The sequence below is a fragment of the Castor canadensis genome, chromosome 6 (genome assembly GCF_047511655.1).
Source record: "Castor canadensis chromosome 6, mCasCan1.hap1v2, whole genome shotgun sequence".
NCBI lineage: Eukaryota > Metazoa > Chordata > Mammalia > Rodentia > Castoridae > Castor > Castor canadensis.
In genome coordinates this window covers 69,041,586-69,065,807 of record NC_133391.1, presented here as the reverse complement: position 1 = coordinate 69,065,807, position 24,222 = coordinate 69,041,586, and the positions used below count along the sequence as shown (strand labels likewise).

At 51.8% G+C, this 24,222-nt stretch overlaps 1 protein-coding gene across 4 annotated transcripts in view; it reads left to right on the top strand.

Annotated features, from left to right (window-relative positions):
* The window catches only part of Synpo (synaptopodin), a 36,056-nt gene extending 12,490 nt beyond the window's left edge, over window positions 1-23,566 (top strand). For 2 of the 4 annotated variants that reach the window (XM_074076638.1, XM_074076639.1), the window contains exons 2-3: window positions 13,425-15,826; window positions 20,852-23,566. In XM_074076638.1, coding sequence (XP_073932739.1) covers window positions 13,425-15,826; window positions 20,852-21,523 — 3,074 coding nt within the window. In that variant the 3' untranslated portion in view covers window positions 21,524-23,566. Of the gene's footprint in view, window positions 1-5,070; window positions 7,640-13,424; window positions 15,827-20,851 lie in introns of those variants that run through there. The other 2 variants (XM_074076640.1, XR_012448996.1) reach the window with 2 other exon arrangements.
* Window positions 23,567-24,222: the final 656 nt, after the last annotated feature.

Below are 24,222 nucleotides of genomic sequence, written 5' to 3'. Positions count from 1 at the left end.
TCCTCCTGTTCCTGCCTTCCCATAGGAAGACACTACTAACAGTCCACTGTCAGCCATTTTTAAACTTAAAAAAAAGTAATTAAGACCCATAGAATCTTCTTGCTCCAAAGTTTTCCGTGTAAAATACATAAGCGGGACCCATCCCAGGAGTGTGGAGGGGCGAGTTAGAGGCACAGGCATTGTTAGCGTGGGCATCAGGAGAGAAGGAGAAAATACAGACCGGTGGGAGGCGGATGTTCCCCAGCCTCTACCTTACTCCGGGAGAACTCCTGGCCAGGTGGCCTCTAAGAGTCTTTCTGCTTTGTCATTCAGGGTCCTCTGTCTTAGGAGTTTGGAAATGTGGGCTTGCAGGGAGGTTCCTGACAGGTCACAGCTCAATGACATCTTTACTGATTATCTCCATTGGGTGTCCTGTCCGCTTCCTTTTGGAATCTTTGAAACAGTAGCCACTGCTATTCTTAGCATGACAGTATGGTGAGGAGAGAACTACCAGTGCATTATTTATGCCTCTGAGTCAACAGGATTACATTCAGGGATCTGGGATATAGCCCTCCTAGTGTGGCCTTCCTCACTGCCATGGCAAGCACGTCTACTATGTGCAGAGCAGAGAGCAAGTTCCCCGTATTCATAGCCCATCCCGCTGGCCCTGCCATCCTGGCAGGAGAAAGTTGCTTTGGTGAAATCATTTCATTTTTTCCTTCATTCAGGACATATCTGTTGAACACATGTGAAGCAAGGTTCTTCCCTTCCCAAAGCTCACACATTACCAGAGAGTCATGGTGCCCCATCAGCACCCGATGCTGTCTCCCTTGCATGTGTGAGCTGATCAGTGCAACAAACCAGCAGGGTAGGAATCGGGAGACTCTTACAGAGGAGGAAATGAGATTCAGCAGATACAAGGCTTGCTAAAAGTCACAATAGCTCATGACCAGATTAAATTCTGATTGGCTAGATCAAATGACCATTTTAGATGAAATGGTAGCAGGTAGCACTAGGGCCCCTTGGGGATCCCCTGCACTGCTTAGTGGCAGCAGGGGGGAACCTTATGCTGGAAGGAAGTTAAATGATTGAGGTTGTCTATTCTTAATCCTGAGATGCTGAGGAAGTCATAAGTGTCAAGAGCTTTCATGAACCTAGAATGAAAGTCACTTACCCTGTGGGTTGGGAATCATATGGGGGTGAGTGGATCACGTCCTGAGGTGGCACATCTCACAAAGCTGGGCCGAGGTCTCTGGCTGGCAGCCAAAGACCTGTGTGCTGTGAGATCCTGGGCAGGTCCTCCGGCATTTATCTACTTCCATTTTCTAGACTGTAAAATGGCATGAAAATCCCATTCTACCTCTATTTCTGATAAAGAAAAGTGCCAGAAAAACTACAAAAGTGTTGTGCATATTCCAAGGATGGTTTGTAATTACTATATGTAATTGTGCAGATAAATTTATCTTATTACATGTGTATTGTCAACATTATGGAGCCTTGCTAGTTGCCAGACCACATCCCAAACACTTTCCTATGTGCTCACTATGAACATATGTATATGATCAGGTGCTGCAAAGGCCAGTGGGTCCCAGTCTGTGCCTCAGACCTCCTAAGGAAGCCTATGCGTATTTTGTGACCCCATGGGTTTCTAGGGCGGAACCCAGGAATTTGCATATTGAACACATTCCCTCAAGGATTCTGGGGCACCTGTAAGTTTCTGATGTGGGCAGGAGAGGGGAAGGGATTTGTGTGAGGTCCCACATGGAATAGATACCAGGCTGTGGCCTTAACTCAGGCCTCCTGCTCACAGTCTGGTCCTTTTTTCCTACTCTTCAGCTATCCCCAAGCACCCTAAAGGAATGGAGCTGGAATGACGATGATGATGAATGGCAATGCTGCTTGAAGCTGCTAGCTTGTCCAGTGCTGACCCGGGTATTTTAACCTGGCGTATGCCATTTAGTTGCTGTAGGAAAATGGGACATTCGCCACACATGATCCCCTGGGACACTTGAGTATCAGGTGGTAGATTTTAATGTACCTCTGAAAAAGGGAGACTATGAATACAGAGATACTGGAGACATGGATTTGAAACAGACCATCGGGGCACTTACCATTCTGCGGTAACAGGTGCTCTCAAGCTGAAGCGCTACCTACTAACGAAGTTACCTGAGACAGACACCCTCCCACAAGGTGTATCTGATGCAGGTACATACATGCCAGCCTGTCACATGAGCATCATATGGACACCTGCAGATGCTCCATGTCACATACTCTCCCGAGCTCTCTATGGAGTGCATGCGTGCCTGGGCATGGCCTGTCATGTGTTACACAGGTTTGAAGCAGGCAGTGCTTCTGTGCGTGGGTATGTGTGCAGAGGAGGATGTGCTGCTACCAGCTGGGGTCTCTCCAGCATCGTGTGTGTGTGTGTGTGTGTGTGTGTGTGTGTGTGTGTGAGAGAGAGAGAGAGAAATAGAGAGAGAGAGAGAGAGAGAGAGAAAGAATCCTCAAACCTGATAAGTACAGGACCTTAGTACTAGCTGCTCCTTTGCCAGGCCACTCTTCCTTACACAGTCCTATGCCTCACTCCCTCATCTTCTTCATTTCTTCACTCAGATATGCCTTCTCACTGCAGACAATTTTGGTTACCATATTTACCTTACCAAACCACTCCCTGCCCCATGTATTTCATATCTCCTGTGCCTGTTTAATTTTTCTCCATAACATTTACTCTCTGATTTATATGTATGTTTATTCCTTTTGCTTCCTATTAGCATGCAAAAAAGAGGTTTTCGTCTTCTTTTCTTCATGGCTGTGAACAGTGCCTGGCCCTTAATTGGTGTGCAATGAATATTGGCTAAATGAATGACTCCATGTACCATTTATACTTATTTTCTTTAAATTGTCTCATTTTGTTACTGAAATATCCACTCTAGCCTCTCCCTAAGCAGTAATATCCTCCAGATCACAGGTTTCACATTTGAAAGTTATGTAACTTTTTAAGATGTTAAATATTAGGGTGCCACCTGAAATCCTTTTGCTTTCACTAGAGGCGGGAGAGCACCATACTCTGGGACCCATTGGTCAATCCAATCCCCTCGTTGAACAGATGGGTAAACTGAGGCCCAAAGAGGTTCAGAGAATAGCCTAATGCTATTCAAATTGTGACAGGTCAGATACTGGAGCCAAATTTCCTGACCTCCAGGCTTCTTTAGTGGTTTGAGGGAAACAGGGAGGGCAGGACTGGATGACTCAGCCTCTCTTCTGGCAGGAGACTTCTCCTGCTGGAGGGGACCAGCCGTGCCAGATAATTGCTGTATGGCAGTCTGGGAGACACAGCGGGGTCAGAGCCTCCAGGACCCCACAGCCGTGGTGCCCTTCTGGCTACACAGCCAGCATGGGTTGCTTTCCGTCCTAGAAGCCTTGGATCTTCAGTTAGGGGGCGTAGGATTCAAATCCATTCTCTGCTGCAGCACAGTGGCTAGAGGTAGGGGTGCTGTGGCAGTGGGGTTGGGATTGGGGTTGGACTGTGTTTGACTGTGGGCAGAAGTGTGAGGCCCAGAGGGGACTGGTGAACAGAGGGAGAGATGGAGAGAAACAGTTAGAGCCCTAGCCTTTTAAGTCACACAGAGATGTCAATGGGCCAAAGATAAAACCCCCTTCAGGTATGTGCAGTGTTTTTTGCTTGATACTGTTCTGCATCTTATTTGCTCAGCTGTGTTTTACATCCTGGTTTTACTAGTGAGGAAGCTGAAACTCAGAAAAGGGAAGCGATTTACTAAATGTGACTGAATGGGGTGCCCTGCTGAGCAGTGGACAGGAGGCGAACAGGCTGCACCTTAGGGTGGGTTTGGTGAAGGAAGGCTGCCTGGGGGAAGAGCAAGCTGAATGGATATGGGAGTGGGGGGCAGGCCCTGGAACCTGCAGTTCACTCACTGGCCAATACCTTGGCGAATCCCCTTTCTGAGCCTCAGTTTCCTCATCTGTAAAGTGGAGATAAGGGACCTTCCTTATCCTCCCAGCTTGTGTAGATAAAATAAAACACAAAAATGATAATACTTCCAGGAGGAGCTCATTGCACATTGATGTGCCGAATAAGTAGCCCCTTGAGCAGTGAAAACAAGTGTGCCCCGCCCCTGGCAAGTTCACCATGGTGACCACTACCCACAGCCACCACTGAGAGATTCTAGCACCTTCTTTGGCAGATGTGAGCAGGTCTGTCCTCCCAGAGTTCCAGGTTGGCTCTGTGCCCCCTGGGAGAAGCAGCAGCTAATAGGTGTGTCGTCCCGGGAAGGGCTCCTGGCCCATGCTGTTTATCCCAGCATGTGAGCCTGCACTCCAGCGTGTTTGGGCCGTCATCATCATTCCTCCTGCGCTTTTCCTCCTGGGTTATTTATTTTTCTGTGTGGAAGGAATGTGGGGAATTTACCACAGGGCTGGCCTTCGTTTTCGGCTGCACAGCGGCCTCTTCTATATGAAGGAAGCTGCAGAGACAGATGGCAGATGACAGGAGAGGCAGAGGAGGTGGAAGGTCCCAGCTGGCTGTGGAGCCAGAGCAGTGGGGGTTATGTAACCACCCAGAGGCGCAGGGCAGAGCCTGTGGTGTGCCTGGTCCACAGCACATGCCTTGCTCCTGTGGAACCCCACCTGAATTACCCTATACAGCCTGGTGGGTGTGTTCCTTGGGCAAAGTTTCATTCTCTCCAGCTGGTCTTTGAGCCGTGGGGTTGGCTAGGGAAGTGGGGATTACCTTCAACCTTGAAGTGTCTATGAGCTGTCCTCATTGCTTGTCATATGTCCTCATTTCCACCTTTCAAGACCTAGAGTAAAGGCCATCCCCTCCAAGAAGCCTTCCAGATTACTTCATCCTCATTCATTTCTCTCTCAGGCTTTGTGTCCTCCTGGCACTTCATGGAACATTGTACCTCTCAGGTCATCTCCTTTTCCACCCACAGACTTACTGTTTTCTCTTTTGCTTTCCTCCCTTCCCTTAGGGACCATCCTCAAGATCTCTGATTTGGAATATATATGAATCCAGAATGTATCTTGGGGGATGAACAATGGAGCAAACGTGAAGGCTGAGGTTTTGAAATTTTTTTTTTTTTGGTGGGACTGGGGTTTGGACTCAGGGCTTCATGCTTGCAAAGCACGTGCTCTGTTGCTCAAGCTACACCTCCAATTCAAAGGCGGAAACTTTGGATGTGGGAAGCACATCCTTCAGTGATGGATTTAGTCAGAGTTTACTAAGCACCCCTTTCCCCGGCAATGGCCTCTGCTGGTCTGGGAGCACTTAGGGAGGATGGAGACAGGCCCTGGCCTCAGACTAGCACAGATAGCTAGGTCACATCTCTGTGCAGGGCCTAGAGTATGCCAGGCCCTGGGATGTGTGGTGGGGACTCAGAGATGGCTTAGGCTCATCCTGCCCCATAGAGCATGGGTTAGGGAGACCCCTCTTCCCTACTCTGGTTTGCCACCTTTTTGTCTCCTAGTTTATGTGTACAGTCCTTTCTGTACTCCCAAGGTTTTCAGAGGGAGGGAGAAGGGGTGACACAGTAGAAGGGGTCATGGAATATGCAGGCCAAGCTTACCAGGGCTGACTGGTAGTCAGGAGCCTGGACTCTGACCTTGGCCCTCTGTGGCTCCTCCAGCTTGCTGTCCACATCGGCCTGAACCTGCCTCTCTCCAGTTGTCATTTTGAAGTTTTTCAAATCTGCTTCTGGTAGACTAGTGATTTGGCCAGTAGACTGGGCAGAGGCATGCCATGACTGCTGGGTCCTGGCCAGTGAGCAGCTCAAACAGTGGTTGTGGCCTGCAGGAACAGCTGCCAGCCCAAGCTTCATCTTTTTTTTCTCCTCTCCCCCATCTCTGCCCTGCCCGATCCCCACCCTCTGCCAGCAGGAAGAAGCCAGGAGTTTTACCAGACTTGGCCTCTCCTGCTGTCTCCTCTGAGCCCCACTCCCTCTCTGAGGTCTCTGGATCAGGTTGGGCAGGAGAGGAGAACTGATCTAGGAGTCTAGATGGATTGACAAGGGCTTCATTGAAGAGGTAGCAGCTGGGCTGGATCAGGGACAGTGGTTGAGGAAAGTGAGTGGAGCCTTCCAAAGGAAAGACACTCCAGGCTTGGGACCAGTCAGCCTGTCTGGCTCCAACTCTGTTTTGCCCCTTGCCAACTGTGAGACCCAGAATGAGTAAGCTGTTCTTGACATCTCATTTTCCTTATCTCTGAAATGGCCATCAGGAAACCTCTTTTCTGAGTTGGTGTGAGGATAGAAGAAAGACACGGGCATCTAGTATGCCTGAAGTGTTGGCTTTTGTCACCCTCATGGAGGACTGAAGCAGTCCTCAAGGCTTTCGCAGTCTACAGTGGTGATGTGGGGAGGATAAGACCCAGACAAGGATTCCCATGAAGCAAAGCATTGAGGGGGACAGTGTGGACTATGCAGCAGACTCTGGGCCCAGCTGTGCCTCTGACTGACTGTGTGACCTTGAGCAAGTCACTCCCTCCTTTTGAGCGATCTGGTGCAAATAAAACATTGGGCAGATTGGGGGAGGGGAGGGAGTGCATACTCAGATTTGACTTCAGGACCTCATGCTTGCTAGGCAGGCCCTCTACTACTTGAGCCATATCCCAGTCTTTTTGCCTTAGCTAATTTTCAGATAGGGTCTTGTGCTAACTTTTTCCCAACCATTCTTGGACCTAGGTCCACCTATCTACTTCTGCCTTCCAAGTAGCTGGGATTACAGGTGTATACCTGATCAGTCTGACTCATCCCAAGCCTGGGGTGCCTTTTCTTCTGGAAGGTTCTACTCACTTTCCCCACCCACCATCCTGGATCCAGCCCAGCTGCCACCTCTTTCATGAAGGCTTAGTCAATCCATCCAGACTCCTAGATCAGTTGTCCTCTCCTGCCCAACCTAATCCAGAGGCCTCAGAGAGGGAGTGGGGCTCAGAGGAGACAGCAGGAGAGGCCAAGTCTGGTCATACTCTCGGCTTCTTCCTGCTAGCAGAGGATGGGGACCAGGCAAGGCAGAGATGCCTGCTAGGAAGGTTTTTTTGGGGAAGGGGGTAGCATTTGAACTAGGTGGGAGGCTGGGGGATGAGGACGTACAGAAAGGATGTGAAAGTTATGGGCAAGCCAGGCTCTAGGCAGGAACTTACCCAGCAGCAGTGGGAATCGTGGGCTTTTGAACTCCCTCACCACTGCCAAGGGCACAGGGAGAAGGGTGATGAGCCCTCCGGCAGACCCTGGTGCCAGGGGCTTTGAACACCAGGATGAGGAGGAATCTTCTTGATCCCCCATGTCCTGGGGAGACAGCACAGGGTTTTGATCAGGAGAAAAACACAATTGAAGCTGGGAGGGAGGATGGTGAATCTGGCTGCGTGGGGTGGGTTGATTGGCGGGGGAGAGACTGGGGGTGGAGAGGCCATTTAAAAGGCTGTTGCAAAATCAGTTTTCCTGATAAAGAGCCGGTTGAGTCATCTGTGGAGGAGCGGAGTCATATCCAGCTCTGTGTGCTGTCGAGGTGGGATTTTCCTCTCTTCCACAGCCAGGCAATTGGCTGCATTTCCCAGAGGCTTTGAGAACTGAGGCCTGCAGCCGAAGCCAGCAGGAGCATCCTGGGGAAGCTAGGCTGCAGGGAGGACCCAGCCAGAGTGGAGTGAGTAAGAGGAGCACTCGGTGCCTTTGGGGCTCGGGGGTGGGGGGGGGGTTTGTGTGTGACTCAGGGCATAAGGGCATCCCTTGTCTGGTCTGAGTTTTCCCTCTGGGCACCAGGGGAGAGGCATTTGGTGATGACTTCTGCCAGCCTGTTAGCAGTATGGCGAGGTCTGGGGCTCCCCACTCCTCATAGTCCTACCCACCTGACTGTTTATTGTTCTCCGGAAAGGAGGGCTGGAGGTCTGTGGGCCAAAGCCAGGCTGCACTTGCCATGTCTCCGGCATGGCGGGAGAACTCCCCAGGGTCTGGGCCTGTGTCATTTCCTCCTGTGTGTGTGTGTGAGGGGTGGGGAGAGGATGCAGGGCAGGAATGGCAAGGTAGCCAGGCCATTACTCAGCCCTCTTCATCTTCCTGCCCCAGCCAAGCCAGAGGTTGTGTAGCGGCCAGCCATTGGTTCCTTCCTGGCCCACCAGGGGGGCAGTTTACCTGTCCTGTTGCCAAGTCTCCTGGCTAGCCACAATGGAGTGCTTCACGCCATCTGTGTTCCTAATCCTGGCTCCCCATTCCACCTCATTCCTCAGGCCTGGACACTCCCATGACGGCAGCCGTAGCCGTGTGAAGAAGCATTTCCTTGAATTCTCCCTGTCCTGACCTTGTGCTCTGGCCTCCCTTCCCCTGCCCCACCTCCCTCCTTTGGATTCTTGGTCCAGACAGGCCTGGTGATGGGCAGAATAGGCAGCTGCCCACACAGGGTGATAGAGATGGGAGAAAAGGCTTGTCTTTGCCCAAGCAAAACTAGAACTGGGGAGTCTCATAAACCCTTACTTCATGACTCTCACTAATCTCTCACACACTATCAGTCATTTTTACCTTAGTAAGAATGAGTTCATCGGCTCTTTCCCTGAGAGGAAGAATGGAGATCAAGTATGAGTCGTAGGCAGCTAAGGGCATTGATCATGGATGAGAAAGCAAAGAGCCCTGCAGACCATCATCCAGGAGCTCTGGAGCCTTTCTTGATGCCCCTCCCTTCGCCTGGAAGGCAGAGTAGTTAGGTGTTAAGACTTTGCAGCCAGACTTCCTGACTTGATTCCCAGCTCTGCCACTTACAACTTATAGCAAGCACCCTAGGCCTGGGTTTCATCTACAGGATGGGAGAATTAACAGTATTCTCTTTTGCGCTTATTGTGAGGATGAACATAAAGTGACAGCATAAAGTGCAGAGCACGACACCAGGGCTGTGTGAAGTTGGGGCTTCACAACCTCCCTACCCTTTGCCATCTGCCCTGCTGGACCGAGTATCCTGACCCCAGGCAGTTCTTCCTGTGTCTGCCCTCATCTCCTGTCTCTTGTGAAGACAGCTTCAGGGCTGCCGATCCAACGTGCAAGGTGGGGTTATCACTTAGGGCAGGAATCGTGACCAGCGCAGGTGTAGGTCACAGCCAAAACATGAGCTGTAGGTGCCCTGTGGCTCTTGGCCACTTCTGTCTCTCTGATTCCAAGGACCACAATCTTAGCCCAGTTGCCATTGTTAGAGGTGGCAGCTCCCCAGCCTGAGGAATTTTAGGTGGTGCCCTGTGACAAGGGACATTGGAGTGCCTGTGGTTGGTCACAGGCACCCCAGCTTTGTTTGTGTAAGGTGGCAAAAATTATGGGGATTGTTGACCTGGGTCTGGTCCAAACCTCCTGCTGAATTCCTTTGCTGTGGAGTCACTGTGTGCTGGGGTGGGGGTGGGGGAGCTCTTGTAGGAGGGCAGAGCTCACTCCCCAGCCCCTTCTGCCTGTCCTCTTTCCCCAGAACAGGAACTTGGAGGGCAGGTCAGGCTCAGAGGAGTGGGAGAGGGTTATCTGCTGGGAGTCAGCAGACCTGGGTCCTGGCCACATCCTATTTTGTGACTCAGCTTATCTCTGAGGGGCCCTTCACACTCTGGCATTTAAAGATTTTCTAAATCCATGGCCTTTTAGCCAGCCTGGGAATGGGATTGATGCAGGGACATTGACAAGTCTGAGCACTTTCCTTTTTTTTGGCAGTACTGGGGTTTGAACTCAGGGCCTTGCACAAGCTTCTTAGGCAGGCGCTTACCACTTGAACCACTCCACCAGCCCTTGCAGGAGCCTTTTTCATGAGCATCTAGCTGTGGGAACCTGCTAGCCAAGAGGCTGGCACCCTGTGTAGTGAAGGAGAGCCAGGTATGAAACCAGCCAGCTCCACTCCTTTCCAGCTCTGTGATGTTGGGCAGTCCCCCTTATCTCTCTGGACCTTGATTTCTCATCAATAAAGCATGCACAGTAGCAGTTTGTGTTTTGTGGGGTTGTTGTGAGATTAAATACTTTGTGTGAAGTACATGTATAAGTATGCAGTAAGTGCCCAATCAATGTTAGTTACGATTGCTGCAGTTGTGTTCTAAGAAACTTTGGTGGGACTTTGTTGCATCGGATGTGATTTGTATCTATACATCTTTGCAGGGTTGTCAGGGTAAAAGGAGAAAGCCATTCATCTGTGTGGCCCCAGGAGGGAGAACCGCATTGAGAAATGGAAGGTGTGCTGGGCATGGTAGCTCACCCATGTACTCCCAGCTACTCGGGAGGCTGAGTTGGGGAAGATTGTGGTTGGAGCCCAGCTTGGGAAAATAGTTTGTGAGACCCCCATCTCCAAAATAACCAGAGCAAAGTGAACGGGGGTGTGGCTCAAGGGGTAGAGCCCTGAGTTCAAACCCCAGTCCCACCAAAAAACAAACAAGAACTGGAGGTTAATGTAAAGAGGGAGCACTTCATGGCAGAGGGATGAATACCAGTGGTAGGTAGAGCACTCATATCAGTGGGGTGTGTAAGCAGAGGCCTGTGTGCGGAATCGGACCCAGCGAGAACCCTGAGATTCTGGGGTTCTGTGACTTGGGGCCATACACTTCCCCATAACTCTGGGATCCCCTGCTGTGTTGTCTTTGGGACACTGATCTGTGCAGTGAGTCTCCTTTGCAGGGAACAGAGTGGGATCACCAATTGCCAGCTCTTCCCATGGTAGCATGAGTCCTCTGCTCCGTCCCTAGGGCTTAATGACAATAAGCCTTTGGCATTCATGACCTCATTATGGCCTCTCAGCCCTGACATCAAGTGCTTTTACCTCCCTTCTCAGCTGGGAAGAACTATGGCCCTGGGAGCTGCCATTGCTTGCCAAGGTCACACAGCTAGCCAGTGACAGCTTGGATTTGGTCCAGGAGGGCTGATTCTAAGCAGAGCAGAGGGGACAGGCACTGCATGGGCTGGCAGCTCCTCAGGGCCTCCTGTGTGGCTGGAGACCCCACTTGGTTCCCTTATGGGAGCAATCTAGCTAAGCCCTTCATTTTTTACAGATAAGGGTGACCTGGAAGGAGAGGAGGTGTCATGGTGGGTAGGGCAGGCTGTGTGCTGTGTTTCCAACACGTGGGGCAAAGTCAGACCTGATGGGGGAAGTGAAGGAACAGGTGGGGGCCAAAAAGCCTGTGGCTGCTTGGTCTGGATCTGATGTAGTTGCTGCGTGTCCTCTATTGGCTGAGTCCAGTGTGGGGATCAGTGGATTCCACCCTGGGCTACTCTCTGACCCTCAGTTTCCCCATCTATAAAGTGGGGTGGCAGTGGAATGAACCTTTATAAGGGCCCTTCTAGCTCTGAGAGTCCATGAATGCTGAGCCTGGCTGGCGGGATGCCTGGAAAGACTGTCCCAGGAGACTCATGTCACGGCCAGTGCTAATGAGGGCAAGGTAGGAGGAAGGCAGGGTCAGATTCCTCAAGAACTAATTAGCTTCTCACAACAGGGAGAGGGCCTGATGGAGAGAGGAATTTTCTCAGCCACTGACTAAGCTGGTAACCTTAGCCAAAGACTGATCTCTCCAGCTGCCTGTCAGTTTATTTGTTCATGCAGCCATTTGTTCATTCATTGTTCAACAAGCACAAATTGAACACTGCCTGTGTACCAGCTGGGCACTGTGGATAGAAAGAAAAATGGTGGAAACTAATACTGACCTGATCCCTGACCTCAGACTGAACTTGGATAATCCCACTGACCCTGTTTCCTACCCCTGCTTCTCAAAGGGACCTTGAGCATGAATCCTGGACTGACTCCAGCTTTGTCATCCTTAGCTGTGTGACCTTGGGCTGGTTACTTATGAGTCTCTGAATTTATTAGCAGGGGTTTACTCTTCTGTCAAATTGGGTCTTGTGATGCTATCTCCCAGTGCTCTTGTGAGGATAAAATGGAAGACTCAGTGTTCTAGCATAGTCACTGCTGAAATTAGCCCAACTTATTACTTTTCTAAAGTAATTCTAAAATGTGTGAATTTTAAAATTATTATTTTTCTTCTTCTTCTTTTTTTCTTTTGATGGGACTGGTGTCTGAACTCAGGGCTTTAAATTTGCCAGGTAGATGCTCTACTTTTGAGCCATGCCTCCAGTCTTCTGATGTGGTTATTTTGGAGATATAGTCTTGCTTTTTACTCAGGCTGGCCTGAACTGTAATCCTCCTGTTTTAAGCTTTCCATCACCCAGCTTTTTTCTGTTGAAATGAGGGGTCTCGTAAACTTTTTTGCCCAGAACTTTGACCTGTGACCTTCGAGATCTCAGCCTCCCAAGTAGCTAGGATTACAGGTGTGAGTCGCTGGTGCCCAGCATAAAAATGCCTATTTAATAAAAATGGGCCAGGTGCCAGTGGCTGAGTCTTGAGTTGTTCTCAAGACTCCATCTACAAAATAACCAGAGCAAAATGGACTGGAGGTGTGGCTTAAGCATGAAGCTCTGAGTTCAAACCCTAGTCCCACCAAAATTTTTTTAAAAATTTAATTAAAAAATAAATAATAAATAAATGAGAATAATAATGGCAAAAAAAAAAATTCAGGAGACATGTAGAAAATGACAACAGCAGTTTCCTGATTGTGATGTGGAGTAATTAGCAGCAAAGGGACACTTTTCACTGTATGGCTTTTTAATTTATAAATGTGGATGCATTACCTATTTTTAGTGGCAGCTCTCTATAAAATCAAAGCATTATTAAACAGTGAATTTGAAAGTATAAAGTATCTTAAGAAAGCCAGTAGAAAATGTTCTGGGGTTCATTTGTGCATTCACTGATCTTCACTGAGCACCCACGTTAGGCCAGGCACTATTCTGGGGGCTGGCATTAGTGTGCTAAATAGGTTGAACAAGGCCATTGCCCCCTTAGAGCTTCACTCTAGGTGAGGACCCAAATATAAATGAGGAATATAAAGAAGATCATTTCAATTTGTGGTGAATGCTGTGAGGATAGGAGAAGTGAGAATCACTCCAGAGAGGCAACATTCAAGCTGAGACCTGAGCAGCAAGAAGGAACCAACATGGAATGCCATCCAGGAAAACATTTTTCCAAGCAGAGGGAATAGCAAGTACAAGGGCCCCGGGGCAGGACTGAACTTGGCATTTTCAAGGAAAAGAGAGAAAGCCAGTGTGGCACAGCCTAGCAAGATTGGAGAAGGTTGGTGAGAGATGAGAGGGGGATGTAGCGGGCCTTGAGTTCTAGGGGGAGGTGTTCAGACTTAGTTTGGTGAAGTACTGTATCCTTCAAGAGCAGTCCAAATGAAGGGCCAGTTAATCTCGGAAAGCTAACCAGAGAATGCTTCACAGAAGTGGTGGCTAGACCATGAGCTGATTCTTGGATACCCTGAGTAAAGGTCAAATTCCAGGAGAAAAGATGATCATGGTGACCATCTGTATGTCTGCCTGTCTGTCTATGCACCCCTGTGGCACTGCATTCCCCTTTGCTAACCAGGCCTCTGTCCCTTCCCACAGCATTGGGCCGGAATACTAGTATCACTGAGAAGGATCTGAAAGAGGCCAAGGCGCGGAGCCAGCAGATCGCAGCCCAGCTCACCACCCCTCCCAGCTCCAACTCCCGTGGTGTCCAGCTCTTCAATAGGCGCCGGCAGAGGGTGAACGAGTTCACCTTGGAGAGCTGTGGCCAGAGGGGACTGAAGCCCAGCCAGGAGTCCCTCAGAGTGCACCCTGCAAGCCCCACAGGCCATGCACCAGGGCACAGCCTGAGTTCTTCCGCCCCGCCCAAGTCAGGTCCTACAAGAAACCCCAACTCCCAGAGTCTCAACAGAGGGCTCCCAGGCCACAGCATGGAGGGGTACTCAGAAGAGACCAGTTTGCTGCGGCACCTGGAGAAGGTGGCCAGTGAGGAGGAAGAAGTGCCATTGGTGGTTTACTTGAAGGAAAATGCAGCCCTGCTGACAGCCAATGGGCTCCACCTGTCCCAGAACCGTGAGGCCCAGAAGTCCCCACCAAGCCCTCCTGAAGCCGAGGTACACAGCCCAGATGCAGATGTGAATGAGAACCTTTCCTCACCTAGTGCCACACTCACCGAATCAGCTTCTAATAGCCATAGCAACCTGCCAGCCAATGATGTCAGTCAGAACCCCCCCACAACTGTCACTCCACAAAACCCACCACTTTCTGTGGCTCAACAGAATTCTTCTGAGACTCAGCACCCCACGAATGGCATAATGCCTGATTCCAAACCCAGCACACCGTGCGCTGATGGGCAACCCCAGGCTCCAGTGGTGGAGGAGATTAGGTCCAGTGTACTCCTAATCGATAAGGTATCAACTCCACCTGCTGTCACCAGCACCTTCTCCAGAGAAGCTACTCCCATCCCCAGCTCTGGGTCCCCAGCCTCAGAGTTCACGTCCAGCTCTCTGCTCATCGATGTCCATCCCAGCGCCCTGGTGACATCAGCAGAACAAGAGATGTCTGGGAGGGCACCTGCCACCACGCCCACCAAGGTGTACAGTGAAGTCCACTTCACATTGGCCAAGCCTCCATCGGTGGTCAACAGGACAGCCAGGCCTTTCGGGATCCAGGCACCCAGGGGCACTAGCCAGATGGAGCGGAGCCCCATGGTAGAGAGACGATGTCTCGGGGAGAAGGCTGCGGCCCTCCAGCCCTCCACCATGGCAGACAGGAGTCCCCGACCACAGAGACACGTAATGTCCCACAGCCCCATGGTGGAAAGGAGGCTGGTGGGGCAGCGAAGTCCAGCTTTGGAGAGACGCCCCTTGGGGAACTTCACTCCACCTCCCACCTATGCTGAGACCTTGTCCACGGCCCCCTTGGCTAACCGGGTTAGGGCTCCCCCCTCTTATTCTGCTCTGTACCCCAGCTCCGACCCCAAGCCTTCTTATGGGAAGGGCCAAGCAGTTCCTGCCAGCAAGACAGGCATTTTGGAGGAGTCGATGGCCCGCCGGGGTAGCCGGAAATCCATGTTCACCTTCGTGGAGAAGCCCAAGGTGACCCCGAATCCAGACCTGCTGGACCTGGTACAGACAGCCGACGAGAAGCGGAGGCAGAGGGACCAGGGGGAAGTGGGCGCAGAGGAGGAGCCCTTCGCCCTGGGGGCCGAGGCCTCCAACTTCCAGCAGGAGCCAACATCGCGGGGGAGGGCCAGCCCTGCAGCTGAGGAGGCTGTTCCCGAGTGGGCCTCCTGCCTCAAGTCGCCCCGCATCCAGGCCAAGCCGAAGCCCAAACCCAACCAGAACCTCTCAGAGGCCTCTGGGAAGGGGGCGGAGCTCTATGCCCGCCGCCAATCACGGATGGAGAAATATGTCATTGAGTCTTCAGGCCATGCTGAGCTGGCCCGCTGTCCTTCACCCACCATGTCTCTGCCTTCATCATGGAAATATTCCACTAATGCCCCCGGGGGCTTCCGAGTGGCATCGCTGAGCCCAGCGCGGACCCCGCCTGCTTCCCTCTACCATGGCTACCTGCCTGAGAACGGGGTCCTGCGCCCCGAGCCCACCAAGCAGCCACCATATCAGATGCGGCCCTCGCTGTTTGCCCTCTCGCCCATCAAGGAACCTGCCAAGGCCTCTCCACGCACTGCGTCATCCCGAGCTGCCTCATCACGCACTGCCTCCCCACGCGCTGCCTCCCCTGCCAAGCCAAGCTCCCTGGACCTGGTGCCCAGTTTGCCCAGGGCTGGCCTCCCGCCGTCTCCTGCCCTGCCTCGGCCCTCCCGCTCCTCACCCGGCCTCTACACCTCCCCTGGCCAGGATGGCCTCCAGCCCTCTGCTGTGAGCCCCACCTACAGCAGTGACGTCTCCCCAGTATCTCCCTCTCGGGCGTGGTCTCCCAGAGCCAAGCAGGCCCCCAGACCTTCCTTCTCCACCCGAAACGCCGGAATCGAGGCTCAGGTGTGGAAGCCTTCCTTCTGTTTCAAGTAATGGATCCCGCGGGGGCCCCACTACCTGTCATCTGATGGCCAGATGGACAGCAGACGTGGCAGAAAATGGCATGGGGTGTAGTGAGGAGAATGAGTCTATGGCTCAAGGTCTGGCGCTGCCACCAACTAGCTATGTGACCTTGGGCAAGTTGCCTTCCCTCTCTGAGCTGCAGCGGCCTATTGCCCCGATGATCAGGGAGCTTGGACTCCATGTCTGGGTGGGGAGGAGGATACTGGAGAAAGAACTCCTTCAGCAGGCTCTGATGCAGCTGAGGGAGCTTCCTCTGGCCATGTGAGCTGGAGGAATGCCAGCGTCTTGCTGGAGGACGGCCCCAAGGGGGTCCTATTGGGGCTTCTGGAGCAGACAGAGCCTGCCAGTGCCTGTGGAATCTGCCAGCCAAGAGTCTGCCTCCCTCATGGGCTCATGCTCCTGATATCTTTCTTCCTGCTGCTGGATTCTCACCTCCACGGGCCTGTCTCTTCCTCCTCTGCCCTTCTGGACACCATTTCCTCTTCACTGCTTCAGACAGCTTTGCCTTGCTCCACCTTTTCTCCTCTCCTGGGTCCTTCTGCTGAATGTGGATTTAGCAAACTATTACTGTCTGATGCTTCCCTTCTTGCCCTCTCTTCAGCTGCCTCCACACCTTCTTCAGGACCTGGCTCCACTTAGGAGATTCCTAGGCTCCTGGCTTGCCCTCACTGTTTGGGGGGTAAGGGGTGTCCCTGGAGATTCCTGAGAGAAGTTGGACCCCATAGATGGCTATACAGATGTGGATATGCTGTTAGGAGAAGGGCCCTTTAGTGATGTATTGATGGGTTGTTTGGCTTCCTCTTCAGAAGCCTGATTAAAAGAAGCCACCTCAGGGCCATGGTACAGGTTTCAGGGACAGAGGTAGGGAAGGAGGGCTCTGGTCTTATCTATACCTCCCACTTGCTGTGTGACTTTGGCCAAGTCACTTTCCCTCACTGGGCCTCAGTTTTCTCATTTATGCAGAAACCCTTCTAGTTGGATAATCTGCGAGGACTGAGCGTATAGGCTGGTGCTTTGAGAGAGATGCCTTGTAAGTGATGAGAGAGTCCCCTGAGAAGAAAGGAAAAGGGAATAGATTGAGGAAGGACAGATAGAGCTAGAGGTTTGTGAAGGTCACCTAGTGAGGTGTAGTTGGAATGAGCTGCTGCAGGAGGCCCAAGAATCAGAAGCCTGGGCTGAATAGCTCTGGCTCAGAATTGCCTAGAGGCAGTGTAAGTGTGGAGAGGACTGGGGCAGGGCACAGCTGTTTAGGGGAAAGCACAGAGGAGACCCTAGTGTTCTGAGGAGAAGTCTGAGACATAGACCTGCTTTCTAATAGCCTGACTGTAAGCTCTCTTTGGATCTCACTTTCCCCATTCATACAGTGAGGGTGTTAGGTCAGGTAGCCTGAGATTCTCCCATTCCCTTTGATGGGAAGCAGCCCCACCAGCTAGGCCTTGTGGGGGGTGAAAGAATACAGATGCAAGAGGCAGAATTCAGATGGAAGCTTCCCAAGACTGGGGGTGAGGACCACCCACTTCCTCTTTCCCAGCCCTATTTCTGGGCTCCCAGAGGGGCGAGGGTAGTGGAGGCGGTGCCCATGCTGGGCTGAGCCTGCAGTTTTCGTGAGCTCAGGGCCCGTCTCCATGGGAACAGGGGTGCCTTGTCAGTGAGCTCATTCCACACAGAAGAGGAGAATGCGTGGGGAGCTGTGAGCGAGATCAGCTTGTTCACACCAGGCCTTCCCAGAACAGAATGAGCCCCTGCCTGGGACCCCAGCCTCTTCAGCCCTGGAGGGCCAGCAGTGGAAGAGCCCACCCTCTGTCCTGCAGCTCCCAAGGCCAGGCTGAGCTCTTCCCCAACTTTGTTTTCTCTCCTGTTCTCAATACACTCTGCCTCAAATCCGTCTTGCTTCTTTCTTTCTTCTGCGCTGCTGCTGCTGCCTCTGATTCAGGTGTGGAAGTGAAGCGGGACTGCTTAGCTGCTATGTATGACAGTAAGATTGTGTCCCCACGTGCTGCTGTGTGTATCCCACACATGCTGTGTGTCTGGATCTGCCAGGGGACAGCCAAGTGCTGTCTTGGAAGCGAGGGCTGTTCTCTCTGTTCTCAAGGGAGGCACTCAGGGACCCCAAACCCCCAGGACAAATGACCTTCTTTCATTTTCATCTTCCCCCAGAGTCTGGCCAAGACCGGGGGCATGTGGGAAACCTGCTGGCCATAGGGCTAGGGTTGAGTTCTGTAATAGTGGAGTTGAAATGTCTTTCACCAGAGCGTTCACTTTCCAGTTCCCTCAGGTCCCCTCCCCTTCTTCCTATTACCTAAACTTAACTATTTCCCACATTCATCACTGCCACTGCCTGCCTCCCAAATGCACCAAGTTTGGAGAGAAAAAACTGCCAGATCGCACCTGGTTTCTGTGTGACTTTGCACATCCCTTCCTGTGTCTGGCCTCAGTTTCCCCTTCTTTGCAATGATGGGATTGCAGAAGGTGGTCTGGGAACTTCAGTTGGACACTGATAGTTCGTGGCTGACTCTGCTTTGCCCAAGCCTTCACCCCATAAACTCACCCTCGGGTGCTGCTGTGGGGCTGGGGCTGAGTTGACTGTGTAGTACTTTCTGAATTTTCACTCATTGCATTTTCAAGGAGTTCAGTGTGTATGGTGCATTGAGGTCTTCAGCAGAAAGTGAACAGTGCTGATTTTCTGAAGCCTTTTTTTGTTGCACACCCCTTTTTCCCCTCTCTCACATATAGAGTTAGTCCCCAGACATAGCATTTAGGATGAGGTCAGGCCTGGCCCACCTCCAAAAGATGATATGCTGCTCACCACTGCCCCCAACATTCCAACCCGTGCTTGAGCCATTCCATTTCATGGTCATGGCTGGATTCCATTACTCTTTTCACTTGTTGAATCCAGCAATCCCTGTGACCACTACAGGCAGAGGACAACACTTTAGATATTTTTAGACGGCTATCATAGCTCCCTCAGAGCTCTTGTCCCCACCTCCCTGCTTAGGGTAGAACTCTAGTTGGGTATTGGGCTCCCCTGACTTGGCATTTGGCCCCAAGACTTTGGTCTCAACCTTTAGTCCTTCATGTCTGGTCAAGAACAGGATCTCCCTCTAAGCTCTTCTCCCTAAGTTGTGGGGTCTGCCTCCCACAGGGGGCCTGACCCCAAGCTTCCTGGGATGTGTTGCAACCACAGAGCAGCTTGAGAGTGGTTCACATATACTCAACTCTGATCCTGAGAATAAAAGGGGGGTGTCTCACACTAAGCTTTTTTAACTTCCCTACTTGATGGTTGGGAGCTTAAATGTCCCCACAAGGTCTCTAAAGGTCACTGAAGCATTACCATCCCACAAAAATTTTCCTCTGCAACCTGTTGCATAATATTCCTCTTTAGGTTAAAGGGCTCTGATTCTGAGTCTGGGCTCATCTGGTAGCTGCCACATTCTGTTTGGAGAATACATTACCATCTGCCTCTATTGCTTCCTTTTGTTTGGGAGGAGCTGGATTCTTGATTGGTTGAATGGAAGACTGGCTTGTGATGGCAGATCACTGACTGGATGAAAAAAAGGATGGATGTTCTAGACTTTGATTGGGTAGTAGGTATTGAATGCAGAACTTAGGATAGATGGATGATTGATTGCTAGTGAACTTGGGTTGGTTTAGGAGTCCATGTAGATTGCTTATTGCTGACATCTGATTGGATGAACAGTTGGATGTTTCAGGAGATACATGCTAGGTATAGATTACCCATGCCCTCAATTTTCTTTATTTTGTGGTACTGGGGGTTGAACTCAGGGCCTTGCACTTGTTAGGTAAGCGCTCAACCAGCCATCCTCTTTCAAATCTGTTAAAACTGCTTAAACATGGTGTAGCCTTTGGACAGCAAACACACACACACACACACATTTCCTAGTGGGGCAGAATACACTGGGCAGTTATTTATACCCCCGAGATTCATCTTCATCATGAATTAGTGGGCATGATAATGCCAGCAATCTCACCAGCGCCTTGTAAAGAATCAGTGAGAGCTAAAGGATGAGAATGAACCTTGTAGACTGGAAAGTCCTTAAATAGGGAGGAAACCGGTATGGCAGTGTGCAGCAGAGGCGTGCTTTATAACCTCAAAGATGTTCACCATCTTGGTTTCTTAGAGCCATACTCCCTCCTATGCTGGCAAAAAGTGCAGTGAGGAGAGAATGCTGGCCAGAAAAAAGTGACCCAACTTCCTTTGTGTTTCCATCTGCCATTAGGAACTTTCTCCCTACTCAGGCACCAAAGAAAAAAAGTGAGGAGGTGACCGGTGCCAAACACAGAAGGGGTGAAAGGGTCTTTCACTAGGTTCAATCTTAAGAGTAGTAGTTAACAATTTTACATTTAAACCTTGGAATACATAATACACACATGATTTTTTTAAAAAACCCAAACATATAAAGTAGTACCTTAGAAAGCCTTGTTCCCACCCCCTGAGGCTGTATGCCTTGTGTGCCTGTTCTCTCCATTTCTTAACAGGTAACCACTTTGGTTACCTTCATGTTTATCCCTCCAGTCTCTATGGTAACCCATAGAGTGCACTACTGAGCACTTTCCTCCAAGGAATATGCGAACACACGCAATGCTCTTTTGTAAAAGAGTTATATCCATCCCTCACGACTTTATAGCGTATCAATTTTACAGAGGAAATGAGCCCGAGGGAATGATTGCTTGTCCACTTCACTCAGTAAATTGAGTCTGTCTCCAAAGCGAGTATTTTTAATCCAGAGTCATCTGCCTCGCTGTTAAGCGCAGGGGCTGACACCAGACAGCATAGGCTTTTTAAAGCTGAGTTTGTCACCTGCGTTTTATTGCGGGCACTACCTGACTGTCGTCAGTGCCTTACCGACTATGTATAATGGACAATACGACTAGGTCCCTTCCGAAACCCTGATACAGAGGACCCACCTCTAACACCTGCCCCCACCCTCTCTGCTTTCTCCCCAGGATCGCCAAGAGAGCCTGCCCACCTCCCCGCCCTGGACTCCGGGCGCATCCCGGCCCCCCAGCAGCCTGGACGGCTGGGTGAGCCCCGGGCCGTGGGAGCCAGGTTGCGGGAGCAGCATGAGCAGCCCGCCGCCGTTGCCGCCGCTACCGCCCATGTCCCCCTCGTGGAGCGAGCGCTCCGTGTCCCCGCTGCGCCCCGAAACCGAAGTACGCCCCCCGAGCCGCCAGCTGCAGGCGCTTCTGGCGCGCAACATTATCAATGCGGCCCGGCGCAAGAGCGCCTCCCCGCGGCCAACGGGCGCCGAGAGTCTTCGGCCCTTCTCTCCGCCGCGGGTGCCGCCGCCGCCGCCGCCGCCGCCGCGCATGCGCTCGCCGCAGCCCGCTCGCCCAGGCCCCGGGGCAGCGCGCGCCGCCGCGTTCTCCCCGATTCCCCGGAGCCCGCTGCCGCCCGGGCCCGCGTCCTGCCCCAGTACCCGCAGCCCGCAGGCCGCACCGCCCAGGTCTTTCCCCTACCGCCGCTCGCCCACAGACTCCGACGTGTCCCTTGACTCCGAGGACTCCGGGCTTAAGTCGCCTGGTATCCTAGGCTACAATATCTGTCCCCGCGGGTGGAACGGCAGCCTGAGGCTCAAGCGTGGCAGCCTCCCCACCGAGGCCTCCTGCACCACCTAAAGCTCCACGCGCAGCGCGGGAAGGCCGAGCCAGGAGAAGAGGCATCGGGCTTAGGGGACCCCAGCATCGAGACTCCGAGGGGATGACCTCAATGGACAGACCCAGAGATAGGGGTAAAGGGGAAGGAGAGCTCTGGGCTTGGGAATGGAGTAGCCACTCAAGCTCGGCTTCTAGCCCTTGCCGTTGTCATTTAATGTGTAACCCTGGGCAAGACCCTTTCTCCGTTTGCCTCTCAGCTTTTTCATCTGAGATGTGGCTTTGGCCAAGATAGTCTCCAAACGTCTAAATTTCCCTTCCATCATCACACACGTGCCTTGGAGGAGGCAGCTGTGCAAATGGCCCTTGGCATCTCAGGATTCCATGTTCCTTTCTCCCTCTGGGCTTTGCTCTCTGGAGTCTGGCACATGAGGGGTGTGTTCAGAAAAGCCTAGGCCATGTCCCAATCCCAGCCCCTGGCTTGACCATCCACCTCCTTGGCACCAAGTCCTAGGCAGGAGCAGCTGTTTTCCATTTCTTCTCAGACAAGCTCTATTTTTACCCAGTGACCTTTAGAGAGCTCTCCCAGGCCAGCTCAAGGTGCCCTGCTGGCCCCTGTGGAGAGAAGGGGCAGGAAGATTCTCCCCAGGCCATGTCATGTTGCTTTCCCCACCCCAGCTCAGGGTGTTTAGGGTATCTTCTCTGTAGCCAGAGAAGAGCACTGTAGGTTGATGATTCCACCAGGCCTAGAACCTGTGCCCCTTGCCCATCTATCCTTCTGGGCCTATTCATAGCAGGTTCTGGGTTCAAGTGGAGCTGGAAAGAGAAGAAATATAGAGCTACCCCTTGGCCTTACTTGACTGCCCTCAGTTTGGGTTTGCCTGTTTGGAAAGAGGGAGGCAAAGAATTCCTTGTTATGGAAAATGCAAGCCATGTCCAGGATGCATAGCGGAGATTCTAGCAGGGGATGGGATTGGCTTCAGTAACCTCTGAGGTCTTTTCTGGTCCAGCAACGCATTCCATAGTATTAGGAAGTGGGGAAGAGTGGGGGTGAAGAATTGTGGAGCTTGAATTCAGGGGCAAATGAGCTTAAGTAGGTGGGTGAAGGGTTAGGCCAGGTTGGCCTGTGTTTCTGGCTACCTATAAAGATTCTTCTTCTTCAGTTTCAGGTCCCAACCCCAGTGTCATACCATGCCCAGAAGAGTGGTCACTGTTCTGTCCATTTCTTTCCTATTGCACTGTGGCCTAGTTCATGCCTGTTGCCCAGTGATCTTGGGGAGCCTGGCTGGAGGCTCTAGATTATCCCTTAAACCTCAGTGACTCTGATTCCAATTCACAGGGGAGGGGGCTTGGGGAGGAATGTGGCTGAGCTCTGCAGTTTCCAGAGTTGGGGCATCACTGCAGGTGATGCCCCTGGAGGTTCAGAAAATCAGCATCAGAATATTCTGCAGAGGGAGGGGGAGAGGGGATGAAAGAGGGGGCTGGGACAGAGTTGGCATTGGATTAAATGTATGTAGGTAAAAAAATATCAGGATGGTGCCAAAAATATCAGGGACAGAGTATAATTTTGGATTTACCCACCCATCAGGGAGACCTGGAACCCTTGTGTAAGGCTAAGGAAAGCTAGGGCCAGGATGAGATAAAGTTAGGGTCGGGATGGCATGTTCTGGAATAAAAGAGTGATCCCAGAGGGTTCCTAGGGTCTAAGGATTGCAGATCAGGTCCTGTTGGTAGGAGTATGAGAGGGTACTCCACTTAGTTAATAACGAGTGACTACATTTACCAAGGCCCCTATCTGCTGCGGGGTCTCTTACAGCAAGGGAGACTGTGGCTAAGGGAGCCTCCCAGAAAAGACACACTGAATGCAGTGGCATGGAGGGTCCACTTCTACCTGCATTTTCCCAAAGAACCAGGAGGAGGCAGTCTTGGGAAGCTGCAGCTCTATCTCTGGCTGTGCTCTCACTATGACTGCCTTCTCCCCCACCCTCTTCTCTAACCCACTAGAGCTTGCCTGTGTCCTCACTCTTGGCTCCAGTAGAATCGAGCTCAATAAATGCTTCCTGCATTCTTCTGCTTCTGGTGTCATTTTTGGCTGATCTGAAGCCCTTCTTTTCTCTGTAAGCATGGGGAGAGTCCATAGAATGCTGGCTAGATGAGAATATCTGAGACACTTGGGCTGGGGGCTTGGGAATAAGCAGTCACGAGGAAAGATAGGGAATGATGGAAAAACTTGGGACCATAGAAGAGGTCCTTGGGTTGAAGCCTAGGTGTATCATTGACTAAGTGGCCTTGGGTAGCCCACTCCTCCAGGCCTCAGTTTCCCCACGTGTATGATGGAAGAGTTGGTCTAGGGAATGTCTCCAGGTGCTATTGCCCAGGCCTTGCCACATTGTTGCATTGTCTCTGGAGAGGGCAGGGCCAAGTTGGGTCAGGGACCAGTCTGTGGGGTGGCTTCCTCACAGAAAGTCAGTTCCAGGGTTGGAAGAGAAGCCACAGCGGAGGCCATGTCTTGAGTCTGGCAACCCTAATGAGACCAGAACTGAAACCACCAGTAGCCCTCTTCTCCTGATGGGGCAGCCTTTGCCCAGGGAAGGAGGCTGGGTCCCTGTTCCCAGATAAGAGCAAGCCTGTGCTGGGAACATTTTTGCCCACCTTCTCTAGGCACTCGAGCCCTGCAGAGACTGGGCAGAGGAACTTGAGAAGTGGGAAGCTGAGCTCAGGGT